This window comes from Miscanthus floridulus, chromosome 17, assembly GCF_019320115.1.
Source record: "Miscanthus floridulus cultivar M001 chromosome 17, ASM1932011v1, whole genome shotgun sequence".
NCBI lineage: Eukaryota > Viridiplantae > Streptophyta > Magnoliopsida > Poales > Poaceae > Miscanthus > Miscanthus floridulus.
This window is the reverse complement of record NC_089596.1, coordinates 33,641,185-33,666,118: the sequence shown is the minus strand read 5'-3', so window position 1 is coordinate 33,666,118 and position 24,934 is coordinate 33,641,185. Positions and strand designations below refer to the sequence as shown.

Below are 24,934 nucleotides of genomic sequence, written 5' to 3'. Positions count from 1 at the left end.
CCGCCGTGCCCTGTCCCGGCCGGTATGGCGTTGATGCGACGTTGGGTCCCGTCGGCCATTCTGTGGCGTCGAACCATCGTCCGGCTGAGATTGCGGGAGTGGTTGAAATATTAATGAGACATGACGCGCTGTCGGGAGGGTCGGTCGAGGCGGGGGCGACGGACTATGGGTAAGCTGGTCTCGCGCGATACGGAGAATGAGGCCTCGCGCGAGACGGAGAGCGGAGCCTCGCGCGATACGGAGAATGCACCCCCTGCCGAGGCCTCGCGCGGAGAGCCTCGCGCGAGGCGAAGATTGTGTTCCCTGCCGAGGCCTCCCATGGAGAGCCTCGCGTGGGGCGGAGATTGCGTCAGGACGCCGAGACCTCCCGTGCGAGGCTCGAGGCGAGGCGGAGGGCTCGGTGGGCCCAGTCATGGCGGGTGAGGGGCCCACGGCTTACCTTCTAGCTTTGTTTTCGATGGGACTTAAGCGACCGCTTTGATTGTTCGCTCGGGGTACCCCGTTCTAAGGTACCCGACACCCAGATTATAAAAACCTTTAGCCGGCTCTCTCAGGCTATTGCAGATTGCAAGTTGTGTCTAAAGAAGTTTATTAGAAAATTAGATTTGATTACTTCTTTCTCAAAAAAAAAACTTGTGGAGAAAAATCTCCAGGAAAAGATATCTCACGAAAGTTATATTAAAAAATCGTGCTAAAAGTTTATGATAAAAAAAGTTGTTTCAAGAGATCATGTTGTAGTATATATTTTCTCACTTTTCCTAAGGAACAGTCGCCTGAAATCAGGCTTTTCGTTCAGGCGGCAACGTGTGTGGTTGTCAATAATTAATCTTGCTTCAAGATTCGTGTCTATTGAGTGCGTTACTTGTAACGTGCTAATTGTTTTTATGTCGATTTAGATCAAAGTTTTGTAATTGTCTTACTATCTAGAAAAAAAATGTTATTGTTAATCGTCTTTGAATTGTATATTGTTAACTGTCTTTGTGTGAATTTAGATCGTAATCTGGCACCGTTGGATCTTCATCTGAAGGCTCACAACCGTCGCAAGAACATATGCTATTTTCGATCATATGGAAAGAGCAAATCTCATTATTAATTCGGCGCTTCGTCGCTCGCTTACCGCAGCATTGCCCAGTGTTGCGCTCAACATCACCGGTCCGTCGCAACATGGACTGCCAATATATGCAATATCGAAAATTATCTTTTGCAACATCAACGCCATCCCAGTCAACAGCCGAACTCCCGCCATCCGATTGCAGACGTCATCCGCTCAACAGCTGAACTCCCGCCGAAAACATGTTGACGCAACATCAACGCGATCTACAATACTTGCAACATCATCAGTCCGTCGCAGTGCAGCATGGAGAAACAATGTCTGCAACATCAAAAACAAAATCTTTTGTAACATAAAAGAATATGATGAAAATAACGGCTCAGTTGTATCTGATCTCATGAGATTGCCGTCAGACGCGCCAGCTGGGACGCGCAGCTCCAACTGTTCCACTTCTTTCGCCCGCACAAGAGCTACCTGTAGGTGGAAGCCATGGTGGAAGGCGGCGAGGACGAGCCCCAGGAGTGGAAGGGCTCGGTGGAGTCGAGGATGCGGCAGCTGGTGGCCAAGGTCGAGAGGGACACCGTCCACGAGCTGCGACCCGACGCAGTCCAACGAGGGCTTCGACGCGTGCCTCGCCATGGCCCCCGACGGCGAGGTCGAACCCGTCTGTCACTCCACGCTCATGGCCCACCACGGGTCCAAAATGGAGCGCGTGAGCGTCCGACGCTCCGGACACTCTAAGGCCTACTTTGGCAGCCCGTTTCCCTGGGGGGATCCTCGCGTTTTCCCTGGGCTAGTCTCCCCGTGCCAATCTCCCCCGGGCCAAATTTTTGCGCACTTTGGCAGCCCACCCACCCGAGGGTCGCAGCCCGCTTCCCTTCTTTTTCCACGCGGAAGGAATCCACGACTCGTGAGGCCGGGAGGGTTTCCCCGTGGCAACCGCTCGCGAGCCGCGTAGCTTCCTCCGCTCGCACAGGTCTTCTCGTCGCGAGGCCGTCGCCGCCCCGGCATCCCGTCGACGCCCCCAGCAGTCCGTCACCACTGCCGCCTTCTCATCGCTTCGGTCACGCCAACGGTGAGACCGCCTCATCCTACATCTCTGTGCCTCCCGCTAGGGTTTCGGATTTCTTGATCCGCTCTTCTCACAGACTGTCCCACTAGGGCGGTGAGGTGGCCGCGGCTGATTAGGGTTTCGGCGCCGAGCAACACGACATGGGAACCGGAAGCTGGGCGCTCTAGGGAGCAGGGTGCGAGATCTGAGGGCGCTCGTCACCTCTGTGCTTTCTGTTGTTGCTTCGGTAAGGATCCCGCATACTCCCTCTCTGGGTATTTTATTTTTGTGCATTTGTATTGCAGGATTGGTTAGTGTCAGCATGAGATGGCAGTTGCTGTGGAGGGGAGATTGTAATTGCTGTGGGGAGGAGGGATATAATATATTAGCCTAGTAGATAAATTAGCCTAGCATGGAGCTGTTGAATTATACATTGGATGTTCTTTCTTGCCTGCTGGAGCTCTTGCGACAAAATATATGTTGCTATTTAAATTGCATTCACTCCTGACTCAGAGTTACTTGAATAGATGTTCCTGAGTCCTGACCACTTTAGGTTTGTCCTAAATTAAACTTCTTTATATTTAACAAAGTTTATTGAAAAAATACACTTGCATCTATAATATTGATTTTCACCATTAATTATGTCTTGATAGTGGTGCATTTATTTGGTGCTCTAGATGTTAATATATTTTTCCTAAAAACTGAGCTAGGCAAATTTGACCCTATGGTTTGCAAAAGAGGGAGTAGCGCAATTAAACCTGCAAAGCCAACACCGTAATTAGGTTCTGAATCAGAAGGATCTGAAGGATTATTGTCTACTTTGTGCCATGGTTGTTAACTTTTACTCTCGCTGACATTGGTGTGCTGGTACTAAGTTGGAAGCGTAATTAGATCGGTTGCCAAAGTTAGCAAATTCATTACGACTCTTGGTTATGATTTTCTTTAGCACCTACTGGTGCAGTGTTTCTGCTTTTCTGATGAAGCTAGGCTCAGAACCTTGCATTGAGGTGCACATAGCTCAGTTCTCAAGTGCATACGACTCTAGCCAGTTACCGTTGGGGGTACATGAACATGAACCAGGTTGCAATGTAGGACAGATGCCTTTAGCCTGGCACCATCCTGTCTAAAATATGACAGATAGTATTATCTGAAGCAGTTCGTCTCTGTATGAATGTATGATAAGTCTTGCCTACTCGGCACGAGATCTTAAGCAGAGTGTGCCTTTTTAATTTGATGGCAGCGTGGGATCTTAAGCAGAGTTTGTTTTTTAATTCCAGTGGCGTCCATACTCGTCAATCACTCAATCTAATAATTTGCGTGCTAAATCTCAGACAAGTGCTTGCTAAATCTCTCCGACTAATAAGGGCATGATGCTTTTGCAGGAGTGATTTTCTGCTGCATCTTGGGACGGGGTGACTGGTGTCAGGTTAGTCCCCCCACTGTTGCCTGCTGCATCTGTTGTTTTTTGCTCTGTGCTGGTGTACAATGATTCCTACTGCATTAGAACTAATGAAATTTTCCTGGATACTCTTCTGGATTTCTCACTAGCAGTTTTTTTCCTGCTTTCTAGTCTATCTGTATGGCTGTATCTTGAAGTGTTCCTCTCACTGTATTGTTCTCTTTAGCATTTTTGAGTAATAAGTTAAAAAGATTAATGCAAGTTTTTTCATGAGATGGTCTGAGAAAAATCTAAGCTTTCCTCACAATAACTCTAGGTTGTTAGCTTATGACAGCCCCTAACTTTTATTTTAGGGCATATATGAAACTTCACTCTGAAATAATCATAACCAAGTTATGAAATAATCATAACTTTTATTTTTTTATTTTAGTTAAAAAAATGAATGCATACATGCCTGGATGAGTAGGTGCTATTGTAAGTGCTGCCTGGAACGGGTGTGGCCTCCCTTTTCCTCTCCTTTCTTCCTCCTCAAGCTGCACCACCATTTCCCTTCCTTCACCCCCACCCTCTCAAACCTCGCTTTCCCCTACACAAATCAAAGGAACATGGAGGGGAGACCTCTCCGGCCTAGTTGTACTTTCACACTTCGAAATCTTTGCATATCTATGTTGGATAGGTTCCTAGGGTTTCATGGTATAAGGCTACACCAATTCCTAAATCTCTAGGTCCCTAATCAACTAAGGTATTTGATGCTGTCACAGGCAAAAATTAGTTTGATTTGTTAGTACCCTCTGTTTTGAAAGATGAATGACATGTGGCATATAGCAAAGTGGCAAAAGAGGGGCACTACAGCATGGCTGTTTGTACAAGGCATTTAAAAATGCCTTTAAAAGTGGCCAAAATGCCTTCAAAAACCTTTTTAGGCATACATGAAAATGTCTGCTATAAACTGGACTCAAAAGGTCTTTTGAGGCATTTTTTCAAAACGCCTTTCAATATTAACATATAAAGGCATATCAAGTTTTCAGAGATGTTTAAAGTTTTCCCTGTAGATCAAGTTTCCAATGCATCTACTGTTTAACTGTGATAGTACTGCTAACTATAACTAGTTCATATCCATTTCTGTGATTAATTCAGTACATATCTTTTCCTGTTTACATTTAAATGACTTTCAGTTAACTGAGTTATCATCTACTGTTTGACTGTGTTAGCATGTACTGATTTTTAGATATTGATTACTTTCAGTGAATAAGATTTTTAGATGATAATGTAGTCAACTTACAGCTTGATATTGACTACAATTGTTGACACTAATCTGTGACCATCCTCAAATTAATTGATGTTTCCTGTTGCTGTTTTATTTTAATATATAATACTCTTTCCAGTGTATCTTGGATAGATGCATTCCTTCCACTGTATCCATACAAGTGCCACAAAACCGTATCCAGTCTTGAGATCTGAAAGTTTAGCAAGTAGCCAATACTTAGTCCAGTGCAATCCTTTTCTCTACTTTGAGTCTGCCCTTCTAATACTTGTTTTCTCTACTTTGAGTGCTCTCCTTTTCTCTAGTTGATTTGAATTGGTAATATATATGTAATAATATAATTTCATATATGTAACACTAGATGGCTTCTTGGGAAGAGCTTGCTAGGAATTTTTTGTTGGAAGAGGAAGAAGAAGATGAGGAGCTATTCTTTGTTCTTCTCCCTGCTGAAATGCCCTTTCTCGATGAAGAGAAAACACCTGAGCATACCTCTTCTCTTCCTGGTGCTAAAAAGGTTGAAGAGATCCTCGAAGGACACGAGAATTGGTGCAAGGAAGAATTTAGGATGGAGGCTGAAATATTTAGAACTATAGCAAACTTTCTCAGGGCCGAGAACTTGCTGTGTGACACACGTGGTATGAAGATTGAGGAGCAACTTGGTCTTTTTATGTTCATGCTCTCTCATAATGCAAGCACAGAGAGGCTAAAGAAGGAGTTTCAACATAGTGGTGAGACAGTGCATAGGAAAATATATGATGTCTTCAATATCATTCCAACATTAACCCAAAAATTCATCAGACTTCCGAATCCAAGCCACACACACATGAAGATTACATGTGACCCTAGATTTATGCCATTCTTTCAGGTCGGTTAATACATACAGTACACTTTCCTTAATACCATTCCTAAATACAATCCAAATCTTAAGTAAATTTTCTTACCTGCAGAACTGCATCGGCGCTATCGATGGTACGCATGTCCCAATCACAATTGGACAAGACAAGGCCAGTCCCTATAGAAATAGGAAGGGGACACTATCGCAGAATGTTATGTTTGCCTGTGACTTCAACTTGAAGTTCACTTTCATCTCATTTGGTTGGGAAGGATCCGCATCTGATGCATGAGTGTTGCGGTCTGCTCTTGGCAAGGGATTTACTATGCCAGCAGGCAAATTCTATCTTGTAGATGGTGGATATGCAAACACACCATCATTCCTTGCTCCCTACCGAGGAGTTAAGTATCATCTTAGTGAGTTCAGGAGACGTGGCCAGAGGGGAAATGCATATGCCAACTATAAGGAATTGTTCAATCATCAGCATGCGATTCTTCGAAATCACATTGAGAGGGCCTTTGGGGTTCTCAAAAAGCGGTTTCCAATTCTGAAAGTGGGGACACATTACCCAATTGAATCTCAAGTTATGATTCCAGCAGCTGCTGCTGTGTTTCACAACATCATTAGAGGGTTGAATGGGAGTGAAGAGTGGCTAGACATCCTACCTGATAATATCAACCCATCAAATTATGTTGACATGCCAGAGGGAGACACTAACTACCCAAGTGAGATGGAATCAAACCATGGAAATACCCTATGAGACCAGATAGCCCATCAGATGTGGGTTGCCTACAATGTGTAGGATAGTAGTGTTTGGAATGTAATTTATGAGTTATGAGTTATGTATTTCTGTAATACATTATGTGATGCAACATTCTATAATAAATTCTCCAATATATTCTATAATATGTTATGAGTTATGTATTTCTGTGTGATGCAATATTCTGTAATAAATTCTCCAATACATTCTATAATATTTTATGAGTTATGTATTTCTGTAATTATTTCTTGTAGCAATGTCGAAGGCAAGGGCTACATGGAACTCTAGATATGAGAAAGGGCTTGTTGACATTATGAGGGACCATGTGAACATCCCCTTGTTCAGGGGTCAGAATGGATGGAGTGGAGAGGGTCTGAGAAGTATCTCAGAGAAGTTTACCCAAATGTATCCTTTAGCATGCTTCACAAAGCAGCAGCTACAAGAGAAGGAAAAGGAGCTAAAGGGCAGCTGGAAGGCGACACATGTAGCGTTAAAGGATAGTGGTGTTGGTTGGAATGACTCATTGGCCATGGTCATTGCGGAACCGGAAAAATGGAAGAAACTGATCAATGTAAGATTTTTTCACTGAACCAAAAAATTGTTGCCATATTCTGGTTGCAAGTACTAACTATGCTGTTGTCTTGGTATTAAATAGGATAATGGAAAAATGGCTAGGTTCCAGAAGAAGCCATTTCCTTTATATGAAGACTGTACGTCATTGTATGCTGGTATGTTATTTGAAACTTCTCTCTAAGGTTATATCAGCATTTGCATAACCAATATATTAGAAACAACCAACTCATTTCCTTGAACCAAATCATCACCTTGGCAAATCAACAGTAGGTAGTCCACAGCCCTCTATCCAGATCACCACAATAATCACACAAGTGCTCTAATAATTATCACAAATAAGTTACAAGTACCATAAATGAGTCCTGAGTGTGCTACTGCTAGAACTACTTTTGATAATCTGTATATGCGACTGCAGCAAAATGAATAAAATTGCTACTGTCGTACTAGGAGCTGCAACTGGCTAGGCTTTTTACAGTAATGCTTCAATCAGAGAGTGTTCAAGCAACACTTACAGTAATATTTGTCTTTTTTTATTAAAAAATATAGATTGTGCTTTTTAGTGTATTCTAGTCCTAAAGGATTTGAAGAAAATGTATCTCTTCGTTAATATCCACCCCTTATTACAAAACCCTATCTTAACTGTTTTTTCTTATTAATCATGAGGGCTTTCTCTCTTTCCATCATTCTTCATCTCAGGTTGAGCTCTTCACAATGTCTATTTCCGTCAATCCTTGATCTCACGGTTACTGTGCATTGAGCTATTCGCAATGTCTGTTCCCATCAATCCTTTATTTCCCGTTTACTGTACATTGAGCTATTCACAATGTATACATGGGGTTGGAGCAAAGAATTATGATGCCTTGCAGTAAACCTGGTGAAATATGAAAGTATACCATTTAGTGGTTAAAGTGTAATAACACTTCTTAAAAAATAGAGTAATGTCAATTGTCAATTTAGTAGACTATTCCTGCATCACAAAAGAAAAAGGTAACAGGATTACTAGCAAGTCAAAACATGAAGTTTGAGAGGGTAGAATTGTTAAGGATATCAATCTATAAACTCTGGATGAGGACCATACAAGAAGTTACTAGGAAATGAAGTGAAATGAAAAATAATTACGGACATATACTGTGATTTCTCATGGCAGGAGCAAGTTATCTTATTTCAAGAATGATAACCAATTGAAAAATTATCAAGACAAAATAGGAACAGGTTCATACCTGCAGTGACCACACATTGATAGTTTTATCATAAGAAGAGCTAAACAAGAATCCACCTGTAGTGAAATAAAGAATGAAAATAGGCAGTTCTTGAGCCAGCATTACAAAACCCTGTGAACAAAAGAAACCAACTAACAAAATAGCAAATGTTTTAAATATAGACATTAACAGTGTTGGATTTTTACCTCCAACGGCTAATCCTGTTACACAATCATGGTGGGCAAGCAGTGTTGATGATTTAAACACTCCGGCAGACTGTGGGCCATCAATTCCTGACAAATCAATTCCCCTATTGTTTAAGAAACCATTATTACTTCCATGATCCTGATTCAAACTGTTGTCATCAGCTCCTCGAGACAGTTGCGTTTTATCATCTGACTCAACAGCACCAGAGTCAGCGAACATCAACGATAACTCCCCAAGGAGTAAACATCTAAAACTCCTTTTTTTTGCATAGGAAGTGTTGCTACAGGAGATCTAAACTTCACATCAACTGAGCACTTGCAGCCTGCTCCTCTTGTTCCTATTGCTGCTCCAGCTGCTCCAGTTGCTCCTGTTGCAGTGTCTGATAGCACAAGTCCAGGTGCTACTTTTGATGGGCTAGACGTCTCAAGTGCACGCAATGAAGCTCAGTCTGCACCTTCCAATCAAGATTCTGTGCAAGGAACGAGTGGTGGGAGAAAGCGTAAGCAAAGTCACATTGGTGCTGCTATTGATGGTTTTGTGCAGTTTAAGAAGATGCAAACAAGTAAAACAATGGAAGCACTCAATGAAAAGAAGAAACAAGACGAAGCATTTTTAGTCGACAAGTGTCTCGATGAAGTTGATGCAATGGAACTTACTGATGTGGAGAAGGCGTATGCTATGAATATCTTCAAATTTGAGATAGATAGGGAGGTATTCATGAAAATCAAAAACAAAAATGTTCGCTTGATTTGGCTCAAACAGCAGATTAGGTAATAATGCTTAGCTACCACTGGATTAGTTTACTTTGGTATGTCTTAGCTGCTAATGCTTTTCCTTGTGCTTACTTGCAGTGCTATCTGTAGAGGCAATGTTGGTGGAGGCAATGTTTGAATTGAGAAGAAAAATGCAGCTGCAGTCATTGTATGCAGGTATTTCCATCGTTGTGAGCACAGTATATTGCACTGGTTAGGTCAAAAAAATTTATTAGTGTGAGCCTAGAATTTGTCATTTGTCCTTGCTTATGTTCTCTACAGAACTTGGATTGCTGTTGTCAGATTAGCTATGTGTTGCTAAATTGAGGTTCTATTTTCCTGCTATGAAAGCATAGCTCAGTCCTTGTCAGGTTATCATGATGATAGCTTTCCTGAGACCTTTCCTACAGGGAGGGTTGAGCACACATCGGTAGATTGGTCAGTGTCTGAGCTGTGTTTTCGATCTTATTTGCAAGTAGCCTCTTTTGTTTATAAAAATAATGCCTCTGGTTTTGTAGAGGAGCTGTAGTACATGTCGCTCAGTCCTTGTCGCTGGTGTATTCATGTTATGGTGTTGGAATTTTGCTACTCCTATCCATTTTGCTAGGTTTGCTCATAGCTCTCTCTGTAGTACAGATCTTGCTATATGTACAGTATGTCTCGGCCTTTTTTTTATCTTGTGATAGAGAGGTGAGTGAGCCTGTTTGTTTTGTCCATTTCATGTGTAGAGAGATAAGGGAGATGAATGCAACTCACCGGTTCACGATATGAAATGTGTAGCAAGCATGACACTACACTGTTCTGCTGTGTATTCTTGTAAGGTGCTTGTAACTCACCATTTCGTTTGTGTTATTTGTAGAGGACTTGGCGGAAGCAACACATGATCAGAGAAAATTAAGTTTGTTCCTTTCTTCATCACAAGCATCCGAGAAAGCGTTCAAGCTCATAGCGAGATTTCGCTCCTCCTGACTGTCAATTTTTATATACATGCACCTACTATTTGTTCATTTTTTATGCTACAGCCATTTATGTAATATTGGTGTGTATGAACTGGAGGACCATAATTTATTCTTGTGTCAAAGTTTTTGGTCAAGAAATCAATATCCTGATTTATTTTTTATTATCTGTCTAGATGTGTGGATGGAGATGACTACTGATATTTCTATGGAAGCCATATTAGTTTTGTTGGAAGATGGTACTAGTACTTGAATAGAACTTCTGTATTAATAGACTAGCTTTGTTTGTGGTTTGAAATATCCATTTATTTGTATGGAAAGACTTGTCCCTGACTTTTTTTCTTGATTTTGTGTATTTTTTCTGATTTTTTTAGACATACAGTACTTTGCTTCAATTGTGCGGTCATTTTTTTTCCAAACGAATTCTTGGATTGTTATATTCTATATACTATATAAAACAGCAGTTGGGAAACTCATATAAAATAACAGTAGGGAAACTCCCCTGACAGCAGTATGCCAAACAACAGCAGGGAAATTCTCCCATACGTGGATATCTCCCCTAGAGTGGAGGCGGGAATGAGAAATCCAAAAAAATCCACGTCGGGGGCAAACTTCCCTGGGCTAATTTGCCGCTGCTGCCAAAGTAGGCCTAAAAGGAGTTATAGATAGAAAGTTACGAGAAAGAAAATTTCCGAAAATAAGTTGACAGCACGTGCTAGCTATTGGGACGGTGCGCCAAGCCGCCAACTAGGCGCTATACTGTAATTTGATCTGTCACATAGTTTTTCTGAGGAGTTATTTATGGTGATTAATTACGATACGTCCGCAGCACGCGGCCTTGAACAGTTGGCGCTCCGGCAGTGGTACGGTGCGCTGCTGCGCGCCCTACCCCTGGTTCGTGCGCAAACAAGAAGCGCGTTACTGCCCTGTTCGTTTTGTCATAGGTCATAGTTGAAAGTAGCGTTGACTGATTTATTGTGAGAGAAAAATACTGTTCATAAATTGAAAATTACTTGTAAGCCGTCGGGCCGAGTCGCGAACCAGGTGCGGCAGTGGGAAGCCCCGCTGCCGGAACACCGAACTCATCAGCCAGCAGGCTAGATCGCGGCGCGGCGCACCCGCCCCGCCCGCGACTCTTCCACCACCAAGTCACCAACTAACCCATTGGGCTCTGTTGGCCTTCCTCGCCGCGGCCGCGGGCAGCTTCCCTTCCTTTCTACAAGTTCCCTTTGGCTTTCCTTCCTCGCCGCGGCGCTTACTATTCGCGTCCCCGACCTTTCCTCCCTTCCACACGCGGCGGGCGGGTCCCTGCCGTGGCAAACCAAGACTACTACTTTTCAGGGACCCTGCCGTGTGAGCCCCGCCCGAGGCTCTCGAGTCTCGACCGCTATAAATGCGCGCCACCGCCCGTCGCTTCTTCTTCCACATCCGTCTCCCGCTTCCTTTCTCTGCAACCTGCGCTGAGCCCGCGGCGAAACAGACAGCAGCAGGAGAGGAGCACTAGCTCGTCGTTGGTTGTCTGCCCCTTGTCTTCCCCGGCGCCGAGTGATCCTGAGAGGCAGGTAGTCGAGAATCGAGATGGGGGGCGGCGGCGTTGGGGACGCGTACGGCGAGGACCGCGCCACCGAGGAGCAGCTCATCACGCCATGGGCCTTCTCCGTCGCAAGGTCCATGCTCACACCTTGCATTATTTTCCCTTCCATTCACATTCACAAACAAGATCTCGTTCACCAAACATTCCTCTTTACGGCACCCGACGTTACGCGACTCGCCTAAAGCTGCCTTTTCTTTTCCCATCTTCGTTCGTCCAAACATCTTCGATTCGTCCTTCACCACATTTTTAACATTTTCAATTCAGTTTTCATCAAATATTATTACACAAGTAGACCGACGTCAGTCAGCGATTTCTGACGAAATTTGAAACAGAGCATGATCTGAGTTCTGACGATCTGTTTCTTGTTCGTCCTCCGATCCTCCAGCGGCTACACCCTGCTGCGCGACCCGCGGCACAACAAGGGCCTGGCCTTCTCGGAGGCGGAGCGCGACGCGCACTACCTCCGTGGCCTGCTGCCCCCCGCGCTGGCGTCGCAGGAGCTGCAGGAGAAGAAGCTCATGCACAACCTGCGCCAGTACGACCAGCCGCTGCACCGCTACATCGCCTTGATGGACCTGCAGGAGCGCAACGAGAGGCTCTTCTACAAGCTCCTCATCGACAACGTCGAGGAGCTGCTCCCCGTCGTCTACACGCCCACCGTCGGGGAGGCGTGCCAGAAGTACGGCAGCATCTACCGACGCCCGCAGGGGCTCTACATCAGCCTCAAGGACAAGTAATTAATTAAGTCACCCTCTGATCTCTTTCTCTCTGTGTGTTCTTGTTCTTCCTCCATTGCTGATTGCTCTGTACTTATTAATGCGCGTACGTTGCCTTTTCGATCAGGGGCAAGATCCTGGAGGTGCTCAAGAACTGGCCGGAGAGGAGCATCCAGGTCATCGTCGTCACCGACGGCGAGCGCATCCTTGGCCTCGGGGATCTCGGTTGCCAGGGGATGGGAATTCCCGTCGGCAAGCTCTCCCTCTACACTGCCCTCGGAGGTGTTCGCCCCTCAGCTGTAAGCGCTGCTCACAATGCCCCTTCTTCAGTGTTATTACTCCTAATAAACTTGTACTGCTGGACTGCTGGTAGTAGGAAAGAATTGGAATCGATTTTCTGTGTTCCTTTTTCCTCTTCTCTGAAGATGGAAAATGATTACTCTGCTGCAGTGCCTGCCGATCACGATCGATGTCGGCACCAACAACGAGACCTTGCTCAACGACGAGTTCTACATCGGCCTCCGCCAGAAACGTGCCACCGGCGAGGTCAGCCACTGATCTGATCTGCAGCACTTGGGGAATTTGTTGTAATCGATCTCTTGTCTGGAATGTGGATTGAGACATGTTTTCTGTATTGATGGTTCATACAGGAGTACCATGAACTTCTCGAAGAGTTCATGACCGCCGTCAAGCAAAACTACGGCGAGAAGGTCCTCACCCAGGTCAGTCTCAGTCGTCGGTCACAGTGGACCAGTCACAGACACTACCATACTTGCTGTTGTTGGTTTTCGCCTTTTTGCCGCCGGCCTTTCTCTGTGTGCCTGCCGACTCCTGAATCTGAAATGCGATGTTCTTGTTGACGTGTGACGTGCAGTTCGAAGACTTCGCGAACCACAACGCTTTTGACCTGCTGGAGAAGTACAGGGAGAGCCATCTCGTCTTCAACGACGATATCCAGGTAGCTTATGCAGCTCTGTGTGTTGACAGCAGTACCATGGTCCATTGGTCCATGGATACCAAGTTCAGAAACAGGGGGTGCTGCCTGTTTTGTAGTTGTCCTTTTCTTTCTATACTGTGCTGATGAATGAACAGAAACGATGCGGGTGTAATTGTTGCAGGGAACAGCCTCCGTGGTCCTGGCAGGCCTCCTGGCGGCGCTCAAGGTGGTCGGCGGGACGCTTGCAGACCACACTTACCTGTTCCTCGGTGCCGGCGAGGTCAGTTGCGATTATATGGTTTGATGTACATTATATACTGCATCAGTGTTAATTACCTTACCTCTTCTTTCTCAAAGTTTTGGATCACGCACGGGCTGCTTTTCTTGGTGAAATTGACACGCTTTTGTTGTCTGCTTGCAGGCCGGGACTGGCATTGCCGAGCTTATTGCTCTCGAGATGTCAAAACAGACTGGGTCTCCGATCGAGGAGTGCCGCCCGAAGATCTGGCTGATGGACTCCAAGGGCCTGATCGTGGCGTCGCGGATAGACTCGCTGCAGGCGTTCAAGAAGCCGTGGGCGCACGAGCACGAGCCCGTGGCGACGCTGCTGGAGGCGGTGCAGTCGCTGAAGCCGACGGTGCTGATCGGCACCTCGGGCAAGGGCGGCACCTTCACCCAGGACGTGGTGGAAGCCATGGGTGCCCTGAACGAAAAGCCCGTGATCTTCGCGCTGTCGAACCCGACGTCGCACTCGGAATGCACGGCGGAGCAGGCCTACACGTGGACGCAGGGACGCGCGGTGTTCGCGAGCGGCAGCCCGTTCCCGACGGTGGAGCTGGACGGGAAGACGCTGGTGCCAGGCCAGTCCAACAACGCCTACATCTTCCCCGGGTTCGGCCTCGGCGTCGTCATCTCGGGCGCCATCCGTGTCCGCGACGACATGCTGCTGGCCGCCTCCGAGGCGCTGGCGGAGCAGGTGACGGAGGAGCACTTCGCCAAGGGCCTCATCTTCCCGCCCTTCACCAACATCCGCGCCATCTCGGCCCGCATCGCCGCCAAGGTGGCCGCCAAGGCCTACGAGCTCGGCCTCGCCAGCCGCCTGCCACGCCCCGACGACCTCGTCAAGTATGCGGAGAGCTGCATGTACACCCCCACCTACCGCAGCTACCGGTAAGGATCAGGACCATGGCTGGGGGCTGCGGCCGGCGCAAAGGAAAGGAAACGGGTGAATTATTATTACAGACAGACTACAGAGTGATGAGTGAATAAAAAGTTGAGCTGATGATTGTTGCAGCTAGAGGAGTGAGTTTACATATATATACGTTGATTTCTACTGTATTCCTGAGTACCGTATACGGCATACCACGCTACACTACTACATACAGAATTACAGATACAGGGTCGTCAGTCATTTCAGTACCGTGTTAGTGTTAAGGGAGTAGCTCCTGATGGAGGTGCAGTTGATTCTTCTGACAAATTTGTTTGGTTGAAAACGAGCGCAATACTTACTATATACATTTGATCTGATTTGTTTCCAGTTTGGTACGGTCTTCTCTTTACTTCCACGTTCCACCTGAATCAGATTAAGACCCTTGTGGATCTGAAATACACCCCCAACTTCCTTGTTGCATCTAGAGGATTGAGTTTCGTTAATACTTAGGCGTCAGGGCGTGTCCGTCTCCCCACCTTCTCAAAAAAAAAAAAAAATCCCCATTCCCCACTTTCTTCTTTTCACGTCGCAGCTTCACTGTGCCTCCTCTCCGCCTCGCCGTTGCGTCTGCTGCCACGTCGCACTCCATCCCCGTCCCCATCCCATGCCGCGCCGTGCCTCGTCCCCACCCCTATGCCTCGTGCCCCGCCGCCTCGAGGTCCACGAGAAGGTCGTGGTCGCTGCGACGCTCGTTCTCAGTTCACGACATCAGAGAGCCAGAGTGGCTAGATCATGCCAGGTGCAGGTGGCCGCTGCCATGTCGTGCCACCATCTTTGGCCGCCGGTTGGCCGGAACCGGCCATTCCACACTCTGCTCTGCTTCGTCCGAAAGGAGAAGGGTGAAAAACACACGTTGCAAGTGTATGTTTCAAGTGTTTTAGATATTTCATAGGTATGTTGCAAGTGTTTTCATATGTATGTTACAAAACTAGATCGGGATGTTGCATATGTTGCAATGGTTGTACACGCATGTTGCAAGAGTCTGTTCTAAATGTTTCATCTGTTTTTTCAGACATATGTTTGCAAGTGTGTTTATCTGGATGTTGCATGTGTTTTATCTGGATGCGCAATGGCTTTTTCAAGCGTTTTAGGTGTCTTTACAAGTGTGTCAGACGTATGTTATAACATTTCATTTGGATGATTCAAAAGTAAATCAGGTGTTACATCTCCCTCCTTCGCCTTCTGCTGCCTCGCCTCGGTGTCTCCTCTTCTTCTCGATGCTAGTGATGTGTTGGGCGGTGTGGGCCCGCGTGGAGGTGGGTGGCATGGGTGGGATGAGTCGTTTGAGTGGCGCGTAACCCAAGCGAGCGGGGCGTGCGACACGAAGTAGGTGCAGGGCGCGGGGAGTTGTATCCGGACGCAGGCCTATGACCGAACGCCGGGCGCTAGCATGTTCCATTGAGTTTACATACGTTGATTTCTACTGTACTTTTTGTGTACAACGTGTATTTTTTTAGGAAATTGTGTACACCGTATATGGTAGCTTTTTTCTTTTGAGGGGAACCGTATATGGTAGCTGAAGTCTCCCTGACACTCTCTGGACTGATTCGCCGATCCTCCGGCCCAGAGATATAGGGCCTCTCTGCCTGCGTTCTTCCGTCCAGGCCAGCGATGGTTCCTCTGTTCCTTGGGCTTTTTTTTTGAGAGGCCTTGGGCTTTGTTTCCGTCCCTTGCCGAGCCACCAACGGCCCCCAGCTCGGATGCCGCTGATGGCCTTTTTCGATTTTTTTTTTATTTTCATATTTTCGTTTCTTGCAAAAAATGTATTGTCTCTATTCTAAATTGTATTTCGTTTTATTTTTTAGATACATAAATTTTGCTATACATTTAGACATAGTGTATAAGTTACACATTTTTAACCTCAGTGATTTACAATTTAGAACGAATAGAGTAGTTCGGTACACTAAGTTTTCCATATAATCTACCTGTAAGCTATCATCTGATTTGGCGGTAATTAAATATTGCCAAATAAATTCAAGGTATTGCCACTACAGTTGGTTCACACGGCGTTAAAGCACATGGCTTGCATCCCTACACGCATGGGCAGGGGCAGATCCGGACTATTTTGGATTTTCGGTGACGTCACTTGCAGCAACAAAATTTTAAAAACCTAAGAGTGGTACCATCAATGTTATTGGTGTAAGAGAAAACAAGAGTAATTACCATGCTTTTGAACACTAGTGACATCAATGTTTCCACCCTCGCGAGAGGAGGGGGGATGGGCTGGCAAGTAGGATGGATTCGGATTGCATTTGCATGGAATTGAATCCGGATAGCACTATTTACCATATTTTAATTTGAATCCTAATACGATACAAATATTATCAGATATAAATAAAAAAAAGGAATATATCAAATTTGGGTTCGCATTCTAATATCCACTTGATTTTGAAGATAACATATAGATTTGTTTAAAAATCAATATTAGTGTAGATAGATAACATATATATTAACAAATATTTCAATAATCAAATATATATAAAAAATAATAATAAAAAAACTTGACCCGTTGGGGGTAAGGCAGCCCTGGGGCATTGTGCTTAAGAAGAAGATCTTCTCACGCAGGTCGAGAAAACCCCCAAACCTCTGCCCCACTCATACACAGCGGCACTGCAGCTCCCGTGAGACTGGACTAGCCTTAGACCTGTGCTTTGGCGTGGAAGTGTAAATAAATATTACACATAATTGTTTATATAAAGCCTTTTCTTTTCGTTTAAACTAATACTTCTTGCTTGAGTCACAAGAAGTAATTAGCCTCGTACCTACTCTCCCGCCCTCGGCTCAATAGATTGATTAGAGCAACTTTGAGAGACTCTCTATATCCTTGCTAGTTGTTAGAAGTAGAGATTAGTTTGAAACACCCTTCAACAACTTCTTGAAGTGGTTATCCAAATATAGCTATCCTCTATTCTAGAATTCCCACCAGCCAAAGATAGATAGCCAAAATGGCTCATGTGCACAATATATAGAAAAGTTGTTGAAGAGTGAAAATATATACAAAGCATTTTTTATGCAGATGGCTCTCAAAATTATGATTTAGAAAGAGAGTTTTAAATACTCTTGAAGATGCTCTTAGTCATCCAGCGCCACGTCTTGACGAGATCCAACTCCTCATACCTATAAATTCATCATATGATCGTATTGCACCCAACCAGACACAAACACAACCAATGACAGTACGTGAGCTCAACCAAGGTCTCCCCTCTTCGTTCCATCCATGGCAAACAATCATAGCATCATCACCGGTAATGTTGTGGTGCCCGTTAGTGCATGCATCCAATGCATGTGCGACGCCTACCTTCGTGTCATCGTGGCGGTCCTTGTAGTCTCATGGGCTACAACTTTGCCATCACAGCATGGCGTGACGAACCAAAACTGGTGGACCTAGGATTTAATGGAAGAGGGGACTAAAGTCATCTTCAACCTCCGGAGCCTTTATGTTGTCCTCGATCGAAGTCTCGAACGGTGGGTCTTCGTACTCTCAATAGTGAAACATGGGACGAGAGAGGAGGCAGAAGACTCAATTTACGAGAACAGTGGCCTCCTCCCCTACTGCTTGCCTAGAGGTGCTTCTTATAGTGCTTTTTTACAACATGGGGACCATAATACCTGCACCTACCCTAGATACTCGAAATATTCCATACAACGGGGGCATTATGGTCCAATTCACTCCATAATATTGATAGGGTAGGCCCAAGGGCTCGTCTCGGCCCGACCCTCACCGAGGCGTCTCCTTCGTAGCCTATGCCTCGGGCCTTCGCTTCTCGTACCAACGTGCTTCGCCATAGACTTTGTCCGCCGCCTCGCGTATGCCTGCCCCTAACTGAGATGTTCATTGTGACATTCCCTGCAAAATGAAAGGCTCCAAACCTTGCGACCCTTGGTTGTTGGGTGATGATGCACAGAGGGAACCCTAGCAAAAGGTGTTGCGCCCAACACTTTCCTTTCTCTCTTTCACGGATGCGGTGGGGGGGGGGCTTGAGCCTCACCCGCCCCACCGCTATATTCGTCCCTATGAGTTAAAGGATATTGTCATTGTCGCCACCGCCTCCTTTCTCCTCACCGCTCTCCTCATGTGTACCTCCAAACGCACCACGGCGTGTGGTGATATTCGTATGGGTCCTCCCCACTTCATCGACCTGCAGGCTCATGTACAGTGTGGCTGCGTTAATGCCAAACAGGCTGGCTAACCTAGTAAGGTGCATGATTGTATTCGTCATCCTCGTTGATTTCTATTTGCTTGTTCTATGCAAACACCAACAGTATCAAGCACTAAACGCGACATCGATACCAACCCTATCGTCGAATTGGTGTAGCAACGATGTGCTAACTATGAACTTAGCCTTTGTTGGTTAGGCTTGCGATATGGAATCGGTCAACCTAGGTTTAAATTCTCAATTTGTCATAAATACTTATATATTTTTTGGATTTATTCTAGAACCTAACATCGCTATGCTTTAATGGTAGAAGGTGTGTTCGTCGCAAGACTTGCGACCCCTATGACAACTTTATTAATTTTGAGATCTTTAAGCTTTGACTTGCAGAGGTACTTATAAGGATACATTGGTAAGGTTGAAGACGGTACGTGTTTGTGACCGTCTACGTATGTACTCTGATCGAAAAAAACACCCTCTATCATAGCTTTTTCTTTTGTTTAGCACTTCCATCTACCTTCAAATGTCTTCAAAATTTTCTTTGTCGTTATGTATTTTTTTTTCAGTCATCTCTTGATCACTTGCAATTTACAGATTTGGTGTGTAAGCTGCTTTCAAACGTGTGCTGACCATTTCTTCAATATTTTTTTATGTTGAACTGTTAGTAAATTTGTCATCTTTCATTATTAGCTTATTTTTTTATGAAAAGATGCCCCGAACATCTTAACACAAATACTAAGGAAAACAAAAGTCAGTACATGAAAGATGATTTATGAAAAAAAGTAAATTATGAATTAAACAAGTAGGTGCATACTACTTCCCACTAAAAATTTCTGGTGAAAATCTCGGCCTGTCGAATGCGCTAGGTGGACGTGGATGTCCGTTCGTGACATCGGATAGCTGCAGGCCTGCAGTCGATCTTGGGCCACGTTTGGATTGGTCGGCGAGGCCAAATTTAGGTAGTTGTGACCCAGCGCAAGCGATTTGTCTGGATCAACATATAGATTTGGCATCCCTTAAAAAAAAATTGGCAGACCCGGTTGGTAGGGGTGTTTGCCAGAGCTCCAGTCAGCACCAGATAAAAAAAAACTGATCTGCTCCCAATTTCGCAGCTGAACGCCCCAGTTCCACAAACTTTAGATCTGTCAAAAACTTGGATCAAGCTCCCATATCCACCAAATCCATGGAGTATCTCAAGGAGTGCTCTAAAAACTCTAATTTCGTAGAGTTAGTGAAAATTACCCGCCACTATCATCTGTTACACAAACATATTGATTTGATTTCTTTTTTTTTTCACCTCTTCCTTGTAGACCGCCCTGCCCTCGCGCGCCCACCGCCTAATTTTTTATAATTTGGCCATTTTTTTGAAAAAAAATTACGTTCGGCCCCATGTGAGACTTAAACTCATCTTTGGACCCTGGGGTCAGTGCTAGGAATCATGGCGTCGAGGTAACACGTCTCGGCGCCGAGGTGCCTGGCCGAGCACAGCAAGCCATCCTAGGTGGCGTTCACGTGGCCGGCACCTCAACGCCAAAGATCTTGGCGCCGAGCTCGGCACCTTCAAATCCGAGCTCGGCGCCTTCATCCCCCTCTTGGTTTCTTCTTCTCCTTACCCCGCCCAATCTCTTGAATCGACGGATTTGACCTTGGATACTTAGATTTGATCCATACATCTTCGCGAGCAAGGTATCTGTGGCAGAACCGCCTAATCTAATGTCTTCCAGGAGTGCTCGTCTTTCATTAGACACTAAGCACTCAGGGGAGAACACTAAATTACTCGATTCCGTCGGGCACACCCTAGGGGAGAACCCAAAAATCCATATTTTTACCATCAGGATCACAAATGAGAGAATAAAGCTTACAACATTCTTAACCATTTCTTACATCACTTTTAATACAACATCAGAGTATCATATTTATTGTTATAACAGCAGAATATAATCATATTATCAGAGTTATGAATAATTTAATTTAATAGCAGAATATAAACATGTGATCAGAATTACAGCGAAAATAAATATCTATACATGACATGATGAATCATTGATATGTAAATTATGACAACAGATTATAATACTTTTATTCATAAAAATATTTAGTGAGAGTTATAAATAAAAACTATGATCGCAACGTAAAGGAAATTCTCTCTGAGCCCACCAGGAGAAATCCACACACAAGGGTCAGCTCTAGCCTCCACCTGTCACCTGCAACAGGGGGAATAAAACCCTGAGTACTGAATTGTACTCAGCAAGACTTACCCGACAGGAGGAAAGAAAAGACTCCAAGGATATACAATGCTATCTGGCTTGTGGGTTTATTGCATTTGCAGGAAGCATTACTAAGCGTGTGTCCTTATATTCGATTTTTATTAACAACCGCATTGGTTCATTAACTAACCATTCTATGTAAGCACCTGTACTACTTTCAAGCAGGTGGTAAGCAATCAAATTTTCCTTTTTCCATTCCATCTTTCATCTTTCAGTTCTTACTACGGTGCTAAACGGTAGACAAATCATACCAGATTTCCCGGCGATTCCCGAATCAATGCCCCCAGCTGGATATCCTGAAAACACACGCCCCGCTTGTATCCAAGGCACAAGCAGGACCAACCCATCACCCTCCTATCCTGGGTGTCCAGGTCCCCGTCCAAACTAGGACTCCAAGCCCCCGCCCCTAAGTCCCGAACTCAGTGCGGTGCAAGGACCTCCTCCACCAAAACAAAACCCTGACAGTCGGTTCGGAAAGAGCCGGATCCACGATAAGAGAGCAACAGGTCTTCCAAGCGCCCATACCCAAGTATGTGCTCGGGATAATAAGTCTGTGACTTGCCTAGAGTCTTATGCAATGGTCGGTCCTTAATCGACACAGATAGGGAAAGCAGTGTAACCAAGCCATGCCCCGTGTCCACGGCGACACAACCTCTTACACCCACCAATACCCAAACCATATCCCTGCCCGATCACCATTTTTCTTTCCATCATTTATAATTTCCAAGTGATAATAATCCATTAAGATATTTCCTATCTCTCGCGAGTGACAACCATCACTCGACTTCTACCGAGGTCCTGTAGCATAGCAATCTACATGATCCTGTCATACTAGTAAGATATATATATATATATACACACACACACAAGTGGATTTCATTCAACTCCTTAAACTTAATGCACAAATATAATTTAAACTACAGCAAAATAGAGGTTATGCACCGGGGCTTGCCTTCAGCGGGAACGATGTCAGCAAAGTCAGTGACGGGCGGCTCTGAAACGTTCTCCTACACGAGGATCTCCTCCTTGTACTCTTCGATGACTTCATCGTACTCCTGCTCGTCCATAGTCATGAACTCTACCAACTCGTTATCTATATGCATGAAATGATGATGCAACGCTTAGTAATACGGCAACAACAACTCTTAAAATAAGAATACATCTACCAAGCTAATAAGCTAACTCCAATGACTAATATGTAAAGTTACCTATTATTCCCCACTAAACAGGTATGAAACATTTCATGTATTATCTTAGCAACTAAATGCATCCTTATTGTTAATATCAATTTACTATATATATGATAAAACAAGGTGCACTAGCTATCATATTTATCAACCTATTCTAAGGCCACAAAAATTACAGTGAGCACATAATAATACAATGAACCTATTGTAAAAGAATTTTTGGGCTAGCACTTCTACCAATGCATCACAGAAATTTTCATTCTCTAAATAACCATAATACTAACAAGTAACCCAGAATTAATAAGTAACCCTAAAACATTGCAGAACCATACGAACTAATTACACTAACAGATAGATCATGAATTTAGGAATCTAACAAAATTTGTTTCACCATAAATAAATAAATTCAAATGGGCTCTAGAGATGAAGAAAATGATATTATTGGAGGAGGCTAATCATGCTATTGGACTTGTTGACCAGCACGTGACTGTGAGTCTAGAAATAATAAAGAAGGAGAATGAAGGAATCCTTGTAGGTTAGCTACCTCGGTCGATTATAACTCGAAGAGAGAGATCGGCAGAGCGCAGCCTTTCTAGGTAAGAACAGAGGAACTCGATTTGGAGAGTAAGATAGTGAGCGACGGAGTGGGATGGCTCGGCGGGCTTGGCGTGTCCTTTATAGGTAGGGGACGTGGGGCTGGAGGTGGAGCTAGCATTAGGCTAGCTGGTCATGTGAATTGGATTTCACGTGATGGACTTGGAGTGGGTCTTTGGTCATGAGTGAATTAATTCAAATGATAGACTTTGAGTGGTCTTTGATCATAAGTGAATTAATTCAAATGGACTTTGAGTGGTCTTTGGATTTAACGAGCACATCAGGACTGGAGTGTGCTTTGGGCTAAACGTGCTTGGTGGTGGGGTGCTGGTTCATTCATGTCGGTCAAGGAATTAATAGGGGAGGAGACCACAAGTCAAGGAAACATTAGAGAATAAGAAGATCAATTGCAGACTAGCTACCTCAGCTGATTATTGCAGCTCGGGAGAAATCGATAGATGCAGCTTTCATGGGCAAAAAAGATAAACTTGATTTGAGATAAGCAAGTGAGCAGCGAATGGAATGGCTCAGTGGCTCGGCGTATCCTTTTAAAGGCAGGAGACATGAAGACGCGACAGCGACGCGTCGTAAGGTTAGTGGCTAACTAGCTTGCTTAAAGGTAACAAAGCGCTGCTCGTGCGCGACATGCTGCTTGGGTGAACAGTGTTTCCATCGATGAACGGTATTCCTGTGGTGAACAGTATTCCTGTGGTGAACAGTATTTCCTATGTTGCTATAGTGTTGCCGTGTGTTAAGTGTGTCTAGCCTTCATTTGCAAAGCAACTGAGCAGCGAGCAAGCGGAGTGCGCAGCGGACAGAGCTTGTGATTGAGATTAATGTGTAGCATGTGCGATGCTGCTGTCGGTCGATCATGTGCTGCCAACTTGACTTGCTTGACACGACAAAGTAAAAAGCACTGTGTCTCGCCAAAAAATATACTGAAGCGTGCCTCGCGGGCTTGCGAGTGCCGAGTGCGTGCATGGAAAATTAAGGAGGAGAAGAATAATAAGAGCTGGAGTTGCATCAGGATGACAATAGTGAATTGAGCTGTGCTGGAGAGTATTTGGACAAGGAGTAAATTAGAGCTAAATTTGAGAATTAGTGCAATAAAATTTAATTTCTCATTTACCACATGCAATAATACATAAACATGATGCTCATGATATGGTTTAGTATTTTGATTAAGGCGTAACACCGAGGGTGTTACAACGACGCAATAATTTGGGGGGTCCAAACGGTCAGGACAGCAGCTGTCGCGGTTACGTTACCAATTTATCTAGGGACTAAAACTAGTCTATACGTAAACGTAAACATGTCACTAGACCAAAGTGTTTCACTGAGCATGCTTATCAAAATAAACACATGAGTATATATATATATATCATTTTATTTATTAATAGATTTTATTTTATTTATAAAAGTTGCTTTTCATGCTTAATCTAACATTACAAACCGTTCGCTGACATCATCGTTCGACATTCCTAAATATTTCTACGCACTGCGTAATTTAACTTGAGCGTTTATTTAAGTTCAAAAAACTAAGTCACACAGGATTCGCTTATCGTCTCAAGTACGTTTTAAATAAAAAATCCGAGAAAACTTGCTTCGGAAAAATTTTCTTAAGCCTAAATCGTGGCGCTAACGAGCTCGTAACATCAGAGGTGTTACAGTATCCTCTCTCCCCTTATCAAATTTTACGCATTGATTTGGTATATATTACGTCAATTTTGCAACCCTAGATACGTTAGTACCTAATGTTTGAAGTGATTTTTTATTTTTTTGTATTATGTGACGGTAGGATGCCAAGGCGTGGTAAAGCTAGTAAGTCAAGGTAATCTCTTATCATCTTGTTATATTATATTTTTATTTTTTGTATTATGTTTTATTTTTTGTATTTATGTTCAATTGTAGTTATGGCCGAATGACCAGAAATGTCTTTGACCCGTTGCCTCTGCCTAGTGGTTTTCCAGTGTCCATGTGCTTTTGCGGCGATCCTTGCAAGGTAGCCAAGTCCGATGAAGAGGACACGTATAGATAGAGGTATTGGATGTGTGCTAATTTTGTGTTTGAGCATACACTTCGTCAGCGCCGCATTAACAAGATGGTGAGAAATTAATGTTGTTTAATATTTATTGTGTCAAATGAAGTCTTGCATGATTTATTTATTTTGTAACAATTGCATTTGTTGCAGACCCCTCCACCGCTCTGTGATTTTGAACAGTGGATCGACA

At 44.4% G+C, this 24,934-nt stretch overlaps 2 protein-coding genes and 1 pseudogene across 2 annotated transcripts; all 3 read left to right on the top strand.

The window, feature by feature from the left end:
* Positions 1-5,126: 5,126 nt before the first annotated feature.
* On the top strand, positions 5,127-5,889 carry LOC136516227 (uncharacterized). The gene is made up of 2 exons (XM_066509586.1): positions 5,127-5,630; positions 5,713-5,889. The coding sequence occupies exons 1-2, from the start codon at positions 5,127-5,129 to the stop codon at positions 5,887-5,889; spliced, it is 681 nt and encodes a 226-aa protein (XP_066365683.1).
* Positions 5,890-6,424: 535 nt separating this feature from the next.
* On the top strand, positions 6,425-9,227 carry LOC136516221 (uncharacterized; annotated as a pseudogene).
* A 2,251-nt stretch (positions 9,228-11,478) lies between these two features.
* LOC136516219 (NADP-dependent malic enzyme, chloroplastic-like) lies at positions 11,479-14,816 on the top strand. Its single transcript, XM_066509580.1, has 8 exons — positions 11,479-11,711; positions 12,024-12,371; positions 12,482-12,653; positions 12,805-12,900; positions 13,005-13,076; positions 13,229-13,312; positions 13,473-13,571; positions 13,713-14,816. The coding sequence occupies exons 1-8, from the start codon at positions 11,623-11,625 to the stop codon at positions 14,463-14,465; spliced, it is 1,713 nt and encodes a 570-aa protein (XP_066365677.1). The 5' UTR covers positions 11,479-11,622; the 3' UTR covers positions 14,466-14,816.
* The last annotated feature ends 10,118 nt before the right edge of the window (positions 14,817-24,934 follow it).